Raw genomic sequence first — 19,751 nt, forward strand, 5'->3', positions numbered from 1 at the left:
TTCTGATAACGTTAAGTATCATTCTTGCTACCTTTGTCAATGGGTTTCCTCATCATAACCAGTTCTTTTGTTCATCATTTACTACGTTTACTTAAAACAAACTTTTCTATCTAAAAAAGGTCACACTGAAAAATCTCATGAGCTGGTAAACAAAAAGCTGTTATGCATTCTAAACGACTCGCATATTTTTCAGAATGTTAGAAAAGACTATTAAGCAGTTTTCAATAATTTAACAACTTCAATGTGGGCAGATTTCAGAACGTTAGAGCTTTATGTGCAATCTTTTTACCAAAACCTGCTTCTTGTTTTCTTAGTGTTAGCTAGTACTTAATTATACTAAGTACAAAACTATACCTAAAACTGTGCTACAGAAACCTTCCACGGTATTTTAAGCCTACCTCCTCAAATGTTGCTCAGTTTAAGCAGTAAGGCTATTATAGCCTCAGATCACTGAAGCTACATGAAGACTTTTTTTTTCAGATAGACAATTTTGATATGTCTCATCTTCTTTGTGTCTCTTTTAGGTCTTATCTGGGAGTCGTGTAGTCTACAAAGTTGCACCCAATTATATCATGGTTGGTTTGCTATCTATGTCAAACTAAGTTACAACAAAACCACAAAATAAGCCTTCACTCTTATCCTGATACTGTCTCATTAGCTACAACATTGCACAATTCTATCAGTAATATCTGACTCTTAGCTATAATAATTCACTAGAATGATGTTATTTAAGCTGTCATGTTATGAATAGGAGGTGCTATGCAAATACAGTTGATAACAAAATACCTTCCTTGCTTCTGAAGGTTGACTTTACTGTTTTACTTTTTTTTGTACAGATGACAGATCCTAGCCTAAGCTGCTGTACTTCATGGCAATCTCATTTTTATAACTGCTTTGAACTTTTTTTGTTTAGGAGTCTCATAATTTTCTAACATGATATAGCTCTCAAAGTGACTTTGCTTCCTAATAGTAATTCAGAGGCTCAATGCAAAGCCTACCAACCTGCACCTTTAGGTCATTGATACTTTTGGAAAGTACTTTTGTGCGTAAGACTTTGTATCTTGCAGTATTCTGTCTTCTTTAAAAATCTTCCCAGTGATAAGGGTATAATTATATTCTAGACCTGCTGCATTCTTTTTTCTGTTTTATTCCCTCCTCTCTGTCTCCCTTCCCCCCTCCATTATTCCTCTCGCCATTCCCACCAGTGCTTAATGTTCCTTATGCCAGTTGTAGAACTGATCTTCTGAACTAAGGTTTTGTTCAAACGCAATACCTACAAGTTATTTTTGTGTGTTGATAGTTACTTTGTGTGCTCGGTCCTATGCTAAAACCAAATTATTGTAATCTGTTCAGTTGTAGAATTTATGTATTAGTCTAGAAAGATTAGTATTTTACAATTACTGCCCATAACTCAATCCTTGATTACATTTAATAATCCCTCATTTTAGCAAACCATGCTCTTATTCTTCCTGCTATTGTTTGCTCATACTAAATGTTGTGGTATCTGACAGCAACTTCTCATGTAAATTGGGTTTTTATTTGCGTCCTAGTCTTCAGACAAGAGGAAGCTCCGTTTTCCTCCAGGTCTCACCATTGTCCAATTTCTTTTTTTCTGGAGACATCTACTAGTCTAATATTTGTATCTAGGCTCTGGCTCTTAAGCTGCCGAATCTGCCATTATTTCTTGGGTTTTTTTTAATAATTTCTTTCACTCTGTCAACCTCTGTTTTGTCTCTAGCTAACTCAGCTGACCAGACCTGCAATTCCACCACTCCAAGTATGTTCTATCTATTTCTTCACTGTTAAAAGAAAGAAAGACAGACAGAAAGAAAGATAGATAGACAGACAGAAAGAAAGAAAGAGGAAAAAGAGCTTTCAATTCCAAGTCTCTTGAAAGTTGTGTTAGCATCAGTTTTGGAAGTCTGAGTTTCCACAGTATTTCTGAATGGAAAGGAGATGCAGCTGGGAAAGAAAGGAAAAGCCTAGAGAAGGCTGATACTATTGGCCTAAAGTATGTGGTTAAAAAAATCAACTAAGTAAGGAAACTTTAAAAAAAATTTTTCTCACTACTAATCTAATTTCTGTTTCCCCTCACTCCCAATTGCTTTGCAAATTTGTAATTCACTACTTCCAAAGGTTCCTCAAACTTGTTCTACTGGTTTTCAGAAGCCGGCGGACTTGTTTTGCTAAGCTGTTCAGGATACCGACGGAATTTATTTAATTTTTCATTCTGCTCCTACAAAGCGTCGTGGGACACTCCTTGAAAGGCACCGAATCAGTACGTTGCACCTTACGGTATATTCAGTGCACGCTCCGCAATACTTCGATTGCCTGGTAACTGAAACCACACAGAGCTGCGCGCAAACGAAGGCAGCGTTCAGCGATCGTGCAGACCTCGATCGCGAAGTCAATAGGAAAGCACCTTCTCATAAATAACGGAGTCAGCACCACGAGCTCCAATTCCAATGACAAGTTTTTTGCTTCCTTCCTACCAGCTGGCCAAAACTGGGGAGAGATTCTGGCTTTCTTTGGCCCGGGCGAGGGCCACTTCTCGGGGGCCGGCCAAGGCTCCCCCAGAAGTAACTTCTACCTACTTTTCATCCACACAACGGCCCACGTTTCCAACGGGCAGTTTTTAGGGTCCCACACACAGAGAAAGCTTGAGGAGCATGGCCTCAGCGCGGTGTGAGGAGAGGGTGCGGGCCAGCAGGCCTTTCTGCTCCCTCGTTCGCTGTGGCGCGGCTGCGCCCCTAAGCCCTCGCACAGCCTTGGAAAAGAGATTTGCAGTGGCGTAGAAGGAAGGAGAGAGGGGAGGAAGAAGAAAAAGAAGAAAATGCCCTGAATCACTGCAAGTTATTTTGTGCGGCTGCACTTTTTCAGTCAGTGTAATGAAATTTGCTCAGAAACGGTGTAGAACGAGAAAAGGCAGTGTGAGGAGGAGGGGGGGGGGGCAAAAGGCTCTCGGGTCTAGGCTCGGTTACAAACAGCGGAGCTGAGCCTGGCTGCGCTACCGAGACCTAACTGCGCTGCTCCCGCCCGGCCCTCAGAAGCGAGCCGTCCCGTAACGGATCTCAACGGCTGCTGGGGGGGGGGGAAGGGGGGAGGCGGCTCTCGGGTGCCGCTTGGCGGCGCCCGCGCAGCGCCGGGGCGCGAAACCGCCACGGCGGCAGCGGGACTCGCGCCTGGCCGCGCACAGGGCGGCGGAGGGAGGGCGGTTGTTGGGTCCGGCCGGCCGGCGGGCGAGGGGAGCCGGGGGCGCCCCGAGGCCCGACGGCACGAGGACGGGCAGGCGGCGGCGGAGGAGGAGGAGGGGAGCGGCGCGCACCCGTCTCCCTCCGCCCGGGACTACTTCCCCCGCCAGAGGCGGGCGGCATCCGCGCCCCGCCCCGCCCCGCCCCCCAACGGTCGCACGCGCTGGGAGGGGCGGGGCCGGGCCGGGCCGGGCCGGCGGAGGGGGGGGTCAAGGAGGAGCCGAGGAGAGTAGCGAGCGAGCGAGCGGGTTGGGGCTGAGGCGGGCCGCGGAGCCCGGGTTGCCCGCGGGCTTGGCACGGTGGCGCCTGGGGCGGCTGGCGGCGCCCGGGCGGGAGGAGGAGGAGGCGGTAGCGGCAGCTCAAGGGCCGAGAGGAAGAGGAGGGGCGCGCCGGCCGTTGGCGGTGCTGCCGCGGCGGGGAGAGTCTGGAGCAGCAGCAGCTGCTGCTGCTGCCGCCGCCGCCACCGGGACGACGGCGGAGGTGAGCGAGCGAGCGAGCAGCGGCGGGCAGGCCGGCCGGCCGTTGGGGCAGTTGACGGCCGTTGGGGCAGTTGGCGGGGCGGGCTGTTACCTGCCGCCCCGCGCGCCGCCGGAGGTGGGCAGGGCAGTGACACGCGGGGGGGGGCAGCGGGGTGCAGCGCCGCGGGGCCCGGCCGCCTCGCCCGGGATCTTTGTGTGGAGCCGGGTGTGTGCGTGTGTGCGTGCTGGGGGAGGGGAGCGGGGCACAGGGCGTGTGTGCTCGGCGCCCTGGGCAGAGGAGGCAGATGAAGGGCGGGGGGTAAGTGTGTTTGGGGCGGGGGGGGGGGAGCTTCCCAGCTGCTCACTTGACTTTAGGGTTTTCTTTTTTTTCCTCAAGCGGGCGTGATCGGGCTGCCAGAACGTTGCTGAAGTGACTTTAGAGCCGTGTCTGTGTCTCGGCTGAAAGCAGCTGTGCAAAAGGGGGCTAAAGCGAAGCCCAGGATAAAGGGTGTTGTTTGGGGAAGTGGGGGGGCGGGTGTCGAAACGGAACTCCGCGGGTGACAAGCGCACCGGCAGGCGTGCGGCTGGGTGGGTGTATTAAACTGGGACTCTCGAGTCTGCCGTGCGTCCTGATGTCTGTGAGTCGTGAACAAAGAAGTGTGCAAAGAGCTGCAGGCAGCTCTCGAATGTAAAATAAACTTCAAAAAAAAAAAATTGAATAGAGACAGATTTCAGTGATGAAACCTTGTTAGGTGTAGTGTTTCTGAGATAATGGGATATATTTGTTTGTTCTCAGAAGAAAATACAAGGCTTGCACCTTCTATGGTTTTGAGGCTACTCTCGCATCTGTTTGTTGTTGTTATGTTTTGTAACCTGTGGCTAATTGTAGCTTATACCAAAATTCCTAAAAAATGTTTAATATTAATTTAGTTTCACATTATAGGGTGAAATAATGAATACGAGCCCTTGACTTTATTCTTTGTTGTCTGCATTAGCAAATTACTGAATTATGACTTGCATGTAGGGTTAAAAGTGCTGTCTTCTTTATTTCAGAGCTCTAGGGGAAGATGTTGTCTCTTCTGACATCTTGCGATTAAGATACCTGAGAACAGGTTCAGTAAGAATCCAGGTTCCTGAAGAAGACTATTATGAATGTACTGAAATAAGAAGTTGTAAACAATTCTTTTTCCCTGTCATCTATACCACTTAAGAAACCGTGATCTGAACCACTTCCTGGGCACTTGCCCAGATGAATGAAGTCTGCAAAGCTTACTGTCTGAACTGACCGTTTCTCAGTAAGTGGTACATATCCATGTATATAATACTCTGAAGAAAAATAACTTTCTCTATAAAATTCCCAGAAGGATCATTTTATTGTGGACAGCTTTCTCTGGATTTATATCCAGAGAGATTAATGCCTAGAGTTGAAAGGCATTTAGTATACACTGAAAAGTTGGCTTTCCCTCAGTTTTTCCAGATGTATTGTCTCCTCTGTATACTGGGAACACACACAACTACATAAACTACAGATGTAGTCATGGAGCTGTATGAACTTCTGAGCTGTATGAGAAGTATTATTGAGCGTTGGTATCAGATATTGCTTCATGATGTCAGCTGAACTGTGATGTGTAATGCTAATCATAATAAAGCAAAGCATCCAAATGGAGTGACACCCATCCTGCGAAGAGGCTGATAAGTTTTACGACAAGGGTTAACTGATTACCTTAGTCTCTTGCAACCTGTGTGCAGAAGACTTTCTGTGCAAGATGAATCAGTATTTCCATTCTTCAAGATGTTGAAGGTGTATTGCTGCTTATGACAAAGCCAAGAGAGGAAGCTTTATAAAATGGCTCAAACCAGCTTGCTGCAAGGAAAGCAGTTTTACTGTAGGGAGTGGGTTTTCCACAAGCTTCAGCACTGCCTCCAGGAGAAAGCTAACTGCAGCAGTAGTGCTGCCAACAAACCAGCTCTTGTAGCAAATTCTGGGAATAATACTGGTGTTGTCTCTGGGAAAGGAGCTGCCTGGGGTGTATTGTTGGTAGGAGGGCCTGGTAGTGGGAAGACAGCCCTCTGTACTGAGTTACTGTGGCCAAGCTCACCTGCAAACCTACAAAGAGGCTTACATCGTCAAGCTCTAGCCTTCCATTTCTGCAGGGCCCAAGACTCTGACACACTGTGTGTTGGAGGGTTTATTAGAGGTTTAGTTACACAAATCTGCCGCAGTGGACTGATCCAGGGATATGAGGACAAACTAAGAGATCCTGCTATTCAAAGTCTCTTGCAACCTGGGGAATGTGAGAGGAACCCTGCTGAAGCATTTAAAAGGTAAAAAACCAAACAAACCTAACCAAAATAAAACCCAAACAAAAAAGGCTGACTTCTATTTAGGTTCCTCTTTCCAAAGAGTCTACAAAACAGACAGTTTAAAATATGCTTGTTTTATAGAACCATGGCTTGTTATCTCTATGGATCACTCTCAGAGCTTGCAGACCTACCATGGAAAAATCTAACTTTGTCCTCATAGCTGACGTAAATAAATATTTACTTTTTTAAAACAATTTAATACTAATAGTGAATTTATTTACATTGATGTAGTAATATCTTCAGTTGTACCTTCCACTCTGAAGTGTGTTACTTTGAACTCTGTCCGAAATGCAGGTATCTGGTCAGTGGCCTTCAGGTGTGATAGAGATAGGGCAGTTATCCTTCAGAAACCTGAAATGGACCTTTCAGGACCCTCACAAAAGCTTCTAATATCGGTTTCCGTCAAACAGGAAGCTAGACTAATGGATCTCTGGGTCTGATCCAGCACATCAGTTTTATGTTTGTCTAAAAAATGTAATAGCAAAATAATTCTTAATTAACTCCTTGTGTTACCTCTTGCAAATATGTATGAATTATGCTAATAATCTACTTAAAATCCAAAAATACTAAAAATCCAAGGAGAGGCACTCTAAAGCATTCAGTGAATTAGAAGTTTATCAAGAGGGCTCTCTTCCCTCCCCCTCCACATTTCCCCCCCCTCCCCCCCCAAAAAATACTATTTGAGTATTTGTGTAAGAATGTATATACAAAGATCACTTAGGAGAATCTGCCTTCCTGAGCACAAGTGCTCATCTGCCAGAAGCTTATTCTTTTGGGTCACAGTGAAGGAAGATACAGAAAGCAGAAGGCTTGTCCCTAGCAAAAGAGCTTCAGCTGATGTTGTTGCTAATGTGAAACTTTACTTGGATGTTAATTAAGCCAGGGTTCTCTATTGTTGCACAGTGACTTAACCTTTTTGTAGTGCCTAAAGGTTTAAGGGACTGTATCTGTGGTATAAAAAGTCCTGTCAGTTTTTCTTCTGATTCCCAAGGCAGGGGCTTGGTAAACAAGCACTGAAATTGAACTGTAGTGCTTGATCATATTGGCAAGGTGGTGTAAAAGAACCTTACAGTTCTGAAGACTGTTTTGTTCTTGCCTGGTAGATAAACAGGATGCAAGTCTGCCATTGTTCTCAGTATAGTGTTTTTAAAACACTGCAAATAAACTAAACCCAGACTAATTCTGGATTTTGTTTGTTGCTAAATGAAGATTTAACTTCTAGCAGCTATTAAGGTCCTAATTTGAAGTGTCTTAAGCCATGTCAACTTCTAATGACTAAAACCAGGGTGAAATTGTCTATAAACAGAATAGCAGACTAGCTGTCTAGCTTTAGGCAGACTTTTAAAATCGTGGAAGAGGATTAATCTAATGAATAAAAGTCCATTTATGTTTAAAAGTCTGTTACAAAGAAATCTTGCTAATTGCTGTGGCGAAGTTCTCTCTGAGAGCCTGGATTCTGGCTCTGCTCTGAACATGATTGCCTTGCTCCACAGAACAGGAGCTAGGTGTATGGCTTCAGGTGAAATGCGCTATAGAGATACAGCAGATGACTATATGTCAGCTTTCTAGATGAGATTAATTTTTATGAATGCTTTAATCATTAACTGTTTCAGTATTTAGTTTTTTGTACAAGGTTGATGCGTTTTTACCAGAAAAATAAGATGTGACAAAACATCTGGCATTAGTCTTTCCTTACTCAGATTTTGTAGCAGTGGTTGTGAACTTCTACTGTTATTCCTTTATGTGATTCCTTTGCTGCCCACCTACCCTGATCTGTCTCGAAAGCAGCTGTTGTAGCTAGCCTTCATCCTCAAGTTTCAGATTTAAGGAAGATAAGGTGCTAGACACAAGGTAGTGTGCTGGGAATATAAGTTTTCAGCACTATGGCAAGGGACCAGGAGATGGTTGTTGACAGCCATATGGTAAGCTTGTTTTGCTGCAATCACTGTCTTACAGATACAAGGAACTTTACCCCTGCCCCCAAATACCGTATCGTTTGTTAATGTGATTTTGTTAAAATATGAAGCATGGAAAAAATGCTTATCGAAAGCATAACCTAAGTGTTTGCTAAGACTCATCACTAAGCACTATTGTATTCTGGTCTGGTGTATTTATATACATTCTGTTAAATGCAAGCTGTTATCATGTGAAATGAGTTCTAGAAGGACATAACAGGCAGCTGATTGTCTTTTATATTTTGTCAAGGCACTGAAACAGCATAGAACTCTCATCTCAATGCTCCATTCATGTTACCTTATTTTAATTTTCTTTATTCAATAGACGAGTGCCTTTCTTTAAAGACACTGTCACAAATTCTTGCTCTGCTTTGCGCGGCTGCTCCAGACTGAGTTGCATATTCATGGCCTAAAATGGAAAGACTTCTCTTTATAAGTACTAAACAAGATTACACTATTCTATTTTTATGCCAATTGTCCTAGAAGTAGTAAGGAAAAACGTTTAGAAGTCTTGTAATGTGGTGGTTTATAAGCAATATCATGTTCATTAGTCAAAGCAGTGTGTATTCTTTTGGGAAGAAGATATTCTTTAGGTTTTCAGCAGTCCTAGCGGTCATAGTGATACGTAAGCAAGTAATTATCCAGGGAGTTAAGGCTTTTCTCCTCCTATTTGAATGTCTTCTCTTCACAAACTTCTCATGTATTTATAATATTATAAACTGCCTTAATCTTTTTAGGGACAGGCCTATAGAATTGAAGAGCTGGATGGGCTACTACATACAAATGCCTTGAACAAGCATTTGTTGCTGCACAGGCAGCTCAGAGAAGGAGCTGCTACTCATGGCACCACTTCTGAAGCACTCTTCTCCAGACATGCAGTTCTGGAGCAGAGAGCAGCCTTAATCATAAAGGGAGAATGCCGAAGCTCAAGTTCGAGCTTTAGGTAAAAGCAAAGCAGAAAGTGTAAAGGAAACAGCAAAGAATATTTGAGGTTCCAAAAGTGTAGAAGAGAAATGCATTACACTGAAATGAATTTAACTGACAAAATGTATTAGATTATTCTTACCCTTTAGATAGAAAAAGCAAAATCAGAATAACTCAATTTCTACCATATTTCCTGTAGCATTGCGGATGGGGGTTGTTTTCAGTTTCATTGCAGCATGTTTGTACTTCTAGTGACTGGTACGAATACAGGCAGATATCAGTTATGCAAGGAAGAAGAATAATTCTGTTACTGGCAAACCATAGATAATACAGAAATTCATGTAAAATAATCCATAAGAAGACATTCACCCTTACGATTTCTGTTTACACTTTTCAGAAAAAAGGGAGATGACTTTAACTTTGGACAGTAGGGAGTGCTACAATTGGGATTAGTGGATGAAGGCAGAGCTTGATTAATTCACAGCCCAGATAGTGGACTGCATTAGAAGTGTAGAACTAGTTTTCACTGCCTAGTTGATTTCTTTTCCAGCTATAGCTCTGAGTCTGAAAGATACCCACTGCCAGAGTTTGAGTCAGTTTCAGAGGATTTAGAACAGCTGTCTCCGAAATAACATGATGTAGTTAAGCTTGCACTAAAGTCACTCTCAGTGTATGTTAGTCTAGTACAAAACTTAAGGCAAAATTTGAGTTTTTTAATAATGCTCTCTCATGGATGTTTTTGCAATAAATATAAAATCTTGTGAGATTTTGCACATATCGTTTCTCATATACTGCATCTCGTCAGTTATGTTCAAGTGCTTTTTTTATGTGTGTAGTGTCCCAAAACTTTAGCAATAGAATGTATCTGTATCTGTACATATCTGTACGATTATTTTAATGTAGGATGACCTGCTGTGAGATTCACACTGGCAAAAAGGAATCTGCAAGTAACTATCCCTCATCACTAACATCAGTAGCTCCACCCAAGGAAACAGCAAAAAAAGAAAAAGCTACTGAACGCATTTGTGATTGTATAAGAACTTAGTAGAAGTTTTCTCGAATTGATGCTGTATCTTCTTTACCCAAAATCAATATAGCAGAAGCCATGCCACAGAACGGAAGTGTCCTTCTTCAGGAAAGACACACATTTATTTTTTCTTCAGTGCAGGCCAGTGGTAAATCCAGTATCATGGTTTCTTTTTAAGATTTCCGGACAAGCCCAGCTTTTTGGTTTTTGTTTTTGTTTTTTTTTTTGCCACCTCTGTTTTTAGCTCCTGATCTGAGCTGCTCTTTTTTAAAAAGAAAACCCCCAGGCAGCTAGCTAAAAAAGGTGGCTAGGTGAAAAGCTGTATCCACACCAAAACCTTAAAATAATGGCAATAAAGACTGCAGCTTCTTTCTGGGTTGCATGAGCACACGCTAGTACTCTGTAAAGCTGTCTGCTTCCTATCTCTGGTATAGTTACTATGGGTTTGAGTACACAAGACATTTACATTCAAATAGAAACTGACCAATAATGTTAAGTGATAGAAAGTAAAGCAGTTTTGCAGTTGTGTAGAATATGCAACAATCTGTAGACTTGATTGCAAAATCAAGGTTTATGCTGACTGCAAGTCTGAAGCAGGGGGCTATATTGATTAGAGTTGAAAGCCTTCTTGTTTGAGTCATTGGTTTGGACAGCATTTTAAAGTCCAACAAGTTTTGTGCCGATAGATGCTATGTATATAAAGCTACTTTTACCTCTTTGGGGAGAATTTTGCAATTAATATGCACAATTTGGCAGCACTGAGCCTCTGGTGTTTCCTGGTTGGCAATATGATTGAAATCTTCTTACAAAAGGCAGAACTCAGAGTGAAAAACTGGGATTGTGCATCCATGCTAACGGACATTTTCTTCCTCCATCAGCACTCTACGGGCTTTCCATGCTACTTAATTTTTTTTTTTTCCTTCCTACCTTCCTTCCTCCCTCCTTTCTCCCAGGGCTGGTGTATCATCAGAAAGCTGCAATTTGCAGATATTTGGGTGAGATTTTACCTTTGTCTAAATAGTAAGGGGAAAAAGTTTATTTCAAGTTCCAGTTTGCTTGTTTGAGAGTATTTAAAAAAAAAAAAGTTTGTTCAGCAGATGTTCTGTAATAGTTGTCCAGGGCCTTTAACTCTACAGTACTGAAATGGCATTTTTTTTCTTGTCATCTATCAAGCATAAAGGATGGAAAGGATTTAGAAAATTGGTTGCATATGATAACTAATGAGATGAAGTGTGAAGAAGATGTTCTTTTTGGAACTCCTTGTACATTCTTTGAAGTAAGTAGTAGAATTAAAATTGCTGTCGATCGTGTAGACTTTATTGAGCTGTTGATTACTGAGCTTTTCACTGTTAAGAGTAGCTTGCTCTTAACTGCATAAACTGTTTTTCTGGAGTAAATCTGGAAACGGAATGGCCAGTTGCTCCTCAGTTCTTTCATTTTCTTTTTCTCCTCCTTTATTTATTTACTGTTTACTTTCATATGGTCATTAAAGTGGATGTGAATCTTCCTATTAGCTAATGACTGAGGCAAGAGACTAGAATATCTTGACTTTCATGAAAGCAGGAGGGGTTAGTCTTTGATACCTCAGCCTACAAACTTTTGAGTTGTCCTCACAGTGAAGTAACCACAGAGTATGCTTCTACTGCTGTTAGCACCTGGCAGAAGTGTGAAAGAGACATAATTTCTGATGGCTTTATTGGCACCCAAAGTTCTGTGACAGCTGTGAAAATAGTAATATTAATTTTACTCTGGAGTTGAGGTGGCAGCATGTGGTGTTCAAGCTATCTGTCCGTCTTTATTTTCCTTTCTTTGCTTCCTTTCTTTTTATGAAATGCATTTAGTGAAAGACCCTTTTTGTCATGAGCTTAGGAGGGGTTGAAATAGAAGATAGGCTGAGGGCAACACATTGGAGAAAATTAACAGATAGCTGAGCTCAGGCTACTGCAAACTGGAAAACTATTGGGCTTTCTGCCAATTTATTCTATAGGATGTTTATTCTATAGGACAGTAATTCAGTATTAATCCTTTATAGAAAAGAAATACCTTGACTTTTCACATCCAAGTCTCAGACTGCCTGGAAGTGTTCTGCATCTTTTTCTCCAGTCTTCTGCTTTGTTCTAGAAAGGACTGCTACACAGCCCTTCCCTCTGCAGCTCTAGTACGATTTTGATAGCTGTAGATTTGCAACAGTTAAAAGGTAACACAGAGCATAGATCTTGTCACACTCTCTAATTTCATAGAGCTGTAAATGGTAGAAGCAAAGCCAAGGACTAACTATATCCTGTTTCATGTGAAGAAAGATCTGAATGCATAATAAATGAATTTACAAGACCCTTTAAAGAAGAAAGATATTGAACTTTACAGTGTTTTTATTCATTTACCGTATGTGTAGTTCAAGTATGAGTGACTGATTTCCACCTAGAGAGAAAGGGTTGGAGGGAACCTTAGAAAGTCATCAAGTCCATCTCCTTGCCACAGACAGAAGCAAGCAAGTCTGTTTCTGAGAAATGCTTATTTGCTCTTATGCTTTACAATCCTTTCTGTCAGAAGAATTTCCATACATGTAACCTGAATTGTTCTTGCTATAACCTGGGCTTGTTACTAGTTAGTGTTCTACAGGGACATGGAAAGCAGCCTTTTACATATTTGAATACTATTATATCCTCTTTTGTCTCTTCTTTAAGCTAAATAATTCCCACTTGTTAGTATTTCTTCAGAGGTCACATGTAAGAACATGACATTAAAATGACTCCCATAGCTAAATTAAATTTCCTCTATCCAGAGGGAAATTTTGTTAGCAACACTTATGTTGCTAACACAAGTGTTGCTTGTGTAAATATTTAACATTCTGCTTCTGCACTTTACCAGAATTTTGTCTATTCCTACTTCTTCCACTTGTGCTTGACCAGAATCCAGAAACTAGATGTAGCCCAGAGGAGCTTGACCTGGTACAAGATTGGATTCTTGCTTGTAACAGTAGCCATAACCATTTTCAGTTAAAAGCAAGCTCAGGGGGGAAAGTCTCGTTTCTGTCACACGCCTTCTTGTAGACATCTGATGACTGATGCTTTTTCATGAGTTGTTCAAGATTTTGGGGGTTACAGCCTGCCTAAGAAGTGCAAGGAAGGTTCTAGCAAGGGAGGATTCTATCTTATTTCTGCTTTCTGTGAGAGAGTTGAAGGAGAGTTGCGAATTTGGGTGAACTTCTGTTCTTTCTCTTGAAACTGTACTACTATGCCTCCTTAAACTAGAGGAAACAGAAGAACGTGCCACTTCTCTCCCTAAAGAATTAGAGGGAGAGTTGGATTTGATGGCTGCTCCGAGGGCTATAGAGATATTATTTTCAATCCAAGATGGTAGAAGTTATACAAATGGGATGGAAAAATTCCTCTTCTGTGAACTGCATGCTCTCATTGCATTGACTTTTACGAATTGCTTTCTCTTGTTGTACAGAACCACTGCATGCATTTATTTCCAGAAAGCATCACTGCTGCGTCTTCCTTCTCCATGTAGTTCAAAAAAAAAGTTCTAGGCCCTAAATACTAGAAGAAGGTTCAAGGCTAGGGATTGCCTAACTGAGAGTAGTACAGGGAGACAGCTGAAGTTGCCTTCTAAATCCTGTCCCTCCTGAGGCTTATAGCATCCTTTTAAAAAGTTTATTCTTGGTGGTCTTTGACATGTAATGTTCTGCAAGTCTCATTTTGAAATTCCACTTGAAGGTGGATGTTGGAAAGCCAGGTTCTCAGTTCTGTGTGATTTAAGGGTAGATTCATGAAAGAGCTTAAATCACTTTCTGCTTTTCAAAAAACTTAAGACCGTCAAACATAGGCGTGGCAAAACTTAAGCAGCCCATGCTCCTTTTTATCCTGCTGGTACTATATACTCAACCATGATAGGAGAATTACAATTTGCTTTGAATATCTCCATTCTGCTGCAGAAACTTTGTGCCAAAAATACCTACCTTCAACAACAAGTGGCTGAGGTACTTATTAATTAAAAAATGTTTACAGAAATGGGGTATGATTCTATGGATTTCATCAGAAAAAGTGGACTATTCTGCTGTCTTTAGCTCCCTATTAATTTTCATACAGTGGAAGCTTAAACTTCATGGTTGTGTAGTGAGATACATAAAATATTAAAATAACAGCCAGCCTTCACAGCACTGTCTTTTACCACTTGCTACAGGAAACAGCCACATGTAAGCTGATATCTGCAAGATCAAAAGATTTTCTGAGATTTGATGAAGAAAAAGGGTTAACAAGACAGTCTGTATGAAGGAAATAAGGAACAGTACAAAAAGAAATGTGTTACACTGAACTTTGATACTGTCTCCTGTGTGGTGGTACACTTTGAAGCTGTAAAAAACTGTAGTGTATTAATGCTAAATTTGTGATAAAATACTAGTTAGAACAGTTCAAGTAACTGCGAATACAGTTTCTGTGCCTTTCACTTTTGTGTGGTGTGAGTCTGTTGTTAATTTATAAGTATTCACCTATTTACATCATTTACATTAGAGATTTCCAGTAAATATAACATTTGTATACATTTTTGACTATTCAGTAACATGATTTCTTATAAGCTCAAAAGTGTTAGAGGTAGAATACTGAAAATGATATGAATTCATGGGTGAGGAAAGAAACAATATTTTGATAAGAACAAGGACAAAGCTTGTAAAGAATCTGCCAACTCAGCTTGCATTTCCAACTCAGTGAAACTGAAGTTGTGAAAGATAAATTACTATTTCATAAACTCAATCTTTTGAGAGCATCTTGAATCTGATGTAGCATCTGTTGCTTAGAGTGCACACATAAAATGTAGCTGCTAGTTTTCATAGAAAATACTTCTTTCTCGTGCTCTCATTTCCAGACTACTAGGAAGTTGAGCATTGCCTGAAGCTTAAGTACTTTGTGGCATGTTTCTCTTTAGGCTTTTCCCTTAAATCTTGGAGTTAACAGGTCACATAGCAACAGTTAGTGTTACTACAAGAGCAAGTTGTATGTTCTTCTTTCATTGTATGGAAGCACTGCATACAGACTGAGCATAATACCATTTAAGGTTTTAACCTTTTCAGTCTGAATTACCATAAGAAAGTTTGCCTGAGGCATTTTAATAATGACAACTTACATAGGCCTTTTTGTCTTCTACCTCTATAGGCATTAACACTTTGCCTTTAATCTATGTGGCTCAGTCTTAAACCTTGCAGGTTTTCCTATAAGCTGTTTAGTTAGATGGACCTTCATAGCAATTCTCACTTGTTAATTATTTTCCTTCCCTCCAATTTTTTTATGCACATGTTCATAGCTTGTGCAAGTTCTTTTCTTCCTTTTTAATGAAAAAATGAAAAGGATTTGGAGGACTGTGAAGTAGAAAGGACTTAGTGTGTCTAATGTACTGAGAAATGATAGAATTTAAATATCTCCTTCTGAAAGCATTAGTGAAGCAAGGCATTGAAGAGGAATCAGTTACTTCCTTTATATGACGGTGTGTATAATACACTGGGAACGGTGCTTTATCTAGGAGCAGGTATGTTTTAAATAATGCAGAATAATGCAGAAACATCTCATGACTGAAGAATTACTGCTCAAAAAGAAATATATAGATAAAAAAAAATTTAAATAATCGTGGTGAAATAGCTATTGGCTTATATATAGGTGTTCAAAGATATTGCAGAGGAAGTATTGAAAAGAATGGAGGTTGGTGGGTTCCTGGTACATTTGAATAACATCAAAACGTGATAGGGTAGCATGAAAGAAGCACTGAAAATGAGATCAAATAAAGAAAGCAAACAGTGAAATTTACATAACTGATGGAGTGAATGAGGCAAAGCAGTTGCGGTCAAAGTCCTCTGCGTTACACGTCTGCAGATGCTTCCACACAAAGCAAGGTCCAAAATTTCTTTGTCGTTGATAGCAGATGATCACCTTTGGCTCAGTTTTGGGTGCTATTGTTTGAATTGAGGGGAGTGGGAGGAAGAGTGGAAATGAAGGATCATACACAAATGCACTTGCAGTCCAGGGGCCATCATTATGGGGGTTTTTTTGTTTGTTTGTTTTGGTTTTTTTGCTACTTACTAATAAGAATTGGTAGGGTAGGGAGGGATATTTTCCAGAAGATTTGCAGCAAGTACTGAACATTCCCATTAAGTTAGATTTTATGACCTCAGATATTCTTTTTTTTTTTCTTAGTACCACCTCCTCTTTTAAATTATTACAAGGTTGCTATCCACAGTAATTTTTTCATAGATAAAGAAGATATATGAAGGAATAACAGGAGGTTTGCTGCCAAATTAAGAGAAACTATATCTGCTTGAGTTTGGGGGAGACAAAAACAACAAACAAACCCACAAAACGCCCAAAACCCAGCACCCCCAACTCTTCAAAGTAATTAATGTGTACCTAGAGTGATGCAAGGCGGACGTATACTTTGGATGCTGTTTTGTGGAGTAGGAGGAAGGATGCTGAATGGGACACACTTGAAAGCTGTTGCATCTGCTGTCCATTCAACTAAGACAGTGCAAGGAAAGGTTAGGACAATCTGTTTTACTTGAGGAAAATAAGATGGAAAAAGATACATGATAAAGCACCTCTTTAGTGCATGACTAATAAGGTAAAATCTTAAGAGCTTTTCTTCTGGTATTTTTGCAGAGGATTTTCTAAAAATAAGGGTGGACAATGTAATCCTCTAATTAGAGTTGAAACGTGGGGCGTTTCATAATGAAGTGCAAGAAATGAAAGGCAGGTGTGAGTGTGACTAGGGAATGACCAAAATTTTCAAAATTTATATTGATGTTTAACCTGGTTCTTCCAGGTAGGCTACTCAAGAACCATCTATTATGAAGAAACAGCCTACTCGTATTGCTAGCACAACTGTCCTTTGTGAGTCCTGATCAGTAATGTAATTTTTTTCTTCTGAAATCAAATGCATAGGAAAAATCTAATCTAATTTTGGGATTGCCAAAGTTACTGCAGTAATAACTGTTACTCTGACTGTTTGTATATGATCTGCGTTATGCTATTGTCTTTGGTTAAATAATCATGGAATAATGGAAAATATGGCTGGCTGGACAGTAAACTAGAATATAGCCTGAAAAAAGCCACACAATTGGCTGTGTTCAGTTTAGTTTTCTAGCTGTCTCATCTGTGCTTTTTGTGACTAGTGTTTCTCTCAGGTCAACAAATACAATCATATACGTGGAAAGCAATATCTGTTATTTCATTTGCGTTTATGCTCTGCATAAATCCAGACACAAGTAGGAATTAGTCTGTCTTCCAAAACATGGATTAATACCATCAGCTTAAAATGCTTACAAAGCTACAGGAATTTGTATGCAGTTGTACATTAATGTGTTCAGATAACACTACTTATAAAAGAAGCTATATTTGATTAGCAATTAAAGATTTTTTTTTTAATATGGCTAAGGAACGAACTAATTAATGAAAAAGAGACCACATGTTTCATTTTGCAGTACCGTTGATTTCATAAATAATTTAAAACTAACTTTACATTTTAATATATCCATTTTTAATATTTTACTATATAGATATTGCATATCTAAAGTTGTTAATTTTCTTATTATGGTACCCCACTCCTACATGTTGCATTTCAACCACATACTTCTGAATATTTTCAAAGTAGGATATTATCCTAACTTTGTGCACATATGGAAAATAAGGTGCAGTATAGGCAGTTCTCTCATTTCAACTGATAATATTTTTAATGAATCTGATTTGGTGCTTTCATCTCATACATTTAATGTAAGATAAAAACTTCTTTGATACTTTTTTTTCTTTAGAAAGATAATGTTTGTTTCCACAGCTCAATGAGAAGTTAAATGAGGCTTAATACAAAAGGATGCGAGAGGGGAAAAGCAGTGATTTTTGACCCTTTTAACAACATATGACTTTTATATAACACATGGTAGATGATAATTCCCAAGGGTAAATATAAATAATAGCAACTTAAATAAGGGCTTAAAAACCAGGTGGAGGAGGAGAGGAAATAGGGTTATTCATATAGGGTCATAGGAGGGACAGAGGAAGATAAGTGAGACAGTTAATCAAGTGCATTAGGTGTCTTTATACTAATGGAAAAAAAGTATGGGCTATAAACAAGCAGAACTGGAAATGTTAGTACACAGTCAAGACTGATTTAAATGCTCTAACAGACCTGTCAGGATAACTTGTGTAACTGGTATATTAAAAAATGTAGCTTGTTAGGAGAGAAAGGTAGGAAAAGCAAGGAGGAGTTGCTCTGTATATCATGCACTTGCATGTAGTTCTAGAACGTGAAGATGTTACAGCTGCTGAAGACCTGTGAATAAAAGATGTACTCTACTGGTGGTGGTAGTGTCGCAATTGTAATATCTACTTAAAAGTCTGTTGGTGAAAGTCTTATCTTTTATTGACTATAAATAAAGATACCTACCAACTACTCTACTGGACCATCTTGTGTAACTAAAAGTTCATCTACTTTGACAAAGTATAGTGGTTGGTCTACTAAGAGATATCCCCACACCTATAAAGCATATATTGCCTAAAATATGGATCCAGACCGGCAAGATCATGTAAATTAAGCTTTTTAAAGAGACCTAGTGGAGTTATCTGAAGCATAGGACCTGGACAATGGTGTCTATGTAGCTGAAAATTTTTTAGTGGCATAACAAATAGGAGATGGACAACAGTTGGGAAAGCTGGATATAAACACAAATCTGCCAGTGAAGTATTTTTAATGCAAAAGAGGAGAAAATAACTAGAGGAAAGACTTACAAATTTGATTCTTACAGATTGGAAGGAACTAGCTAAGAAAATGAAAGGCAACCTTTAGTGAGAGTGACTATGAAATGGTCTTAAATACACAATGTTTAAAAGGAAAGGAGAAAGAAGGACAAACTAAAAGCAACGGACTTCAAGAGGGTGTATGTCAATGACCTTGGATGATGAAGGAAAATATAAAGAAAAAACAATTTAGCTGGAAAGAACACCAAAGTCTAAACAGAGTAGAAGAGACGGATTAAATGTCAAATTTGGTGAAACTGAGCTCCTCATCATCCATATGTTAAACACAAGAGGGAAGTCTGCAGGAAGAAAGTATATCGATTACTAAATAAGAATATAAAGGAGTAACATGAGCATGAGGGCAAAATCTGAAAGTTCAAGGCAATGTTGATATTTCCTGTTAGATGCGTTTTGTTTGATAATAAATAGTTCTATTAAGGTGTTAGTAGAGAGAAGATGACGTATACCAAGTGTTGGTCCAGTATTCATTGGAGGGGAAAAACTGGCAGCACTGAGAAAGCTGAAAAGTTCAATGACTGCATATCACCCTTTTTAAAACAGTCATTTTGCAACCAGACAGCTAACACAATTAAAATGATCAACAAAGTAAAAGATTACTGCCTAAAACAGGAAAAACAGAATAGATGTGATATTTTCCGTTACCACATCATGTGATGTTAGTGTAAGAACTGTTACTGGTTGTCTTCCAATAACTTCTTCTGGATGGCAGAATGTTCCAAGCCTTAAAAGAAAAAGGACAGATATTTAATGTCTCACTTTAAAAAGGGAGCAAAAGGAGTTGGGGAATTATAGACATCAATTTAAATAAAAAGACAAACTATTTGCAAGCAGCTGGAAGAAACAAGGAGTTGAAAAACTGCTAACATGGTATGGTATGGCTTGTCTTTGAGAAATCTAATCTGATTTTTTTTTCTACTACAGTGTAATAGTACTTCTGGAAAAGGAAGAAGCAAAAAATGTCATATTTTGTCTTCAGA

At 40.0% G+C, this 19,751-nt stretch overlaps 1 protein-coding gene across 2 annotated transcripts in view; it reads left to right on the forward strand.

Annotated features, from left to right (window-relative positions):
• The first annotated feature begins 3,468 nt into the window (after window positions 1-3,468).
• ANKRD50 (ankyrin repeat domain containing 50) overlaps window positions 3,469-19,751 on the forward strand; it is a 42,266-nt gene continuing 25,983 nt past the window's right edge. The window contains exons 1-2 of one of the 2 annotated variants that reach the window (XM_068941612.1): window positions 3,469-3,731; window positions 4,763-6,034. In XM_068941612.1, coding sequence (XP_068797713.1) covers window positions 5,556-6,034 — 479 coding nt within the window. In that variant the 5' untranslated portion in view covers window positions 3,469-3,731; window positions 4,763-5,555. Of the gene's footprint in view, window positions 3,846-4,762; window positions 6,035-19,751 lie in introns of both variants that reach the window. The other variant, XM_068941613.1, reaches the window with a different exon arrangement.

This window comes from Struthio camelus, chromosome 4, assembly GCF_040807025.1.
Source record: "Struthio camelus isolate bStrCam1 chromosome 4, bStrCam1.hap1, whole genome shotgun sequence".
Taxonomy (NCBI): Eukaryota; Metazoa; Chordata; class Aves; order Struthioniformes; family Struthionidae; genus Struthio; species Struthio camelus.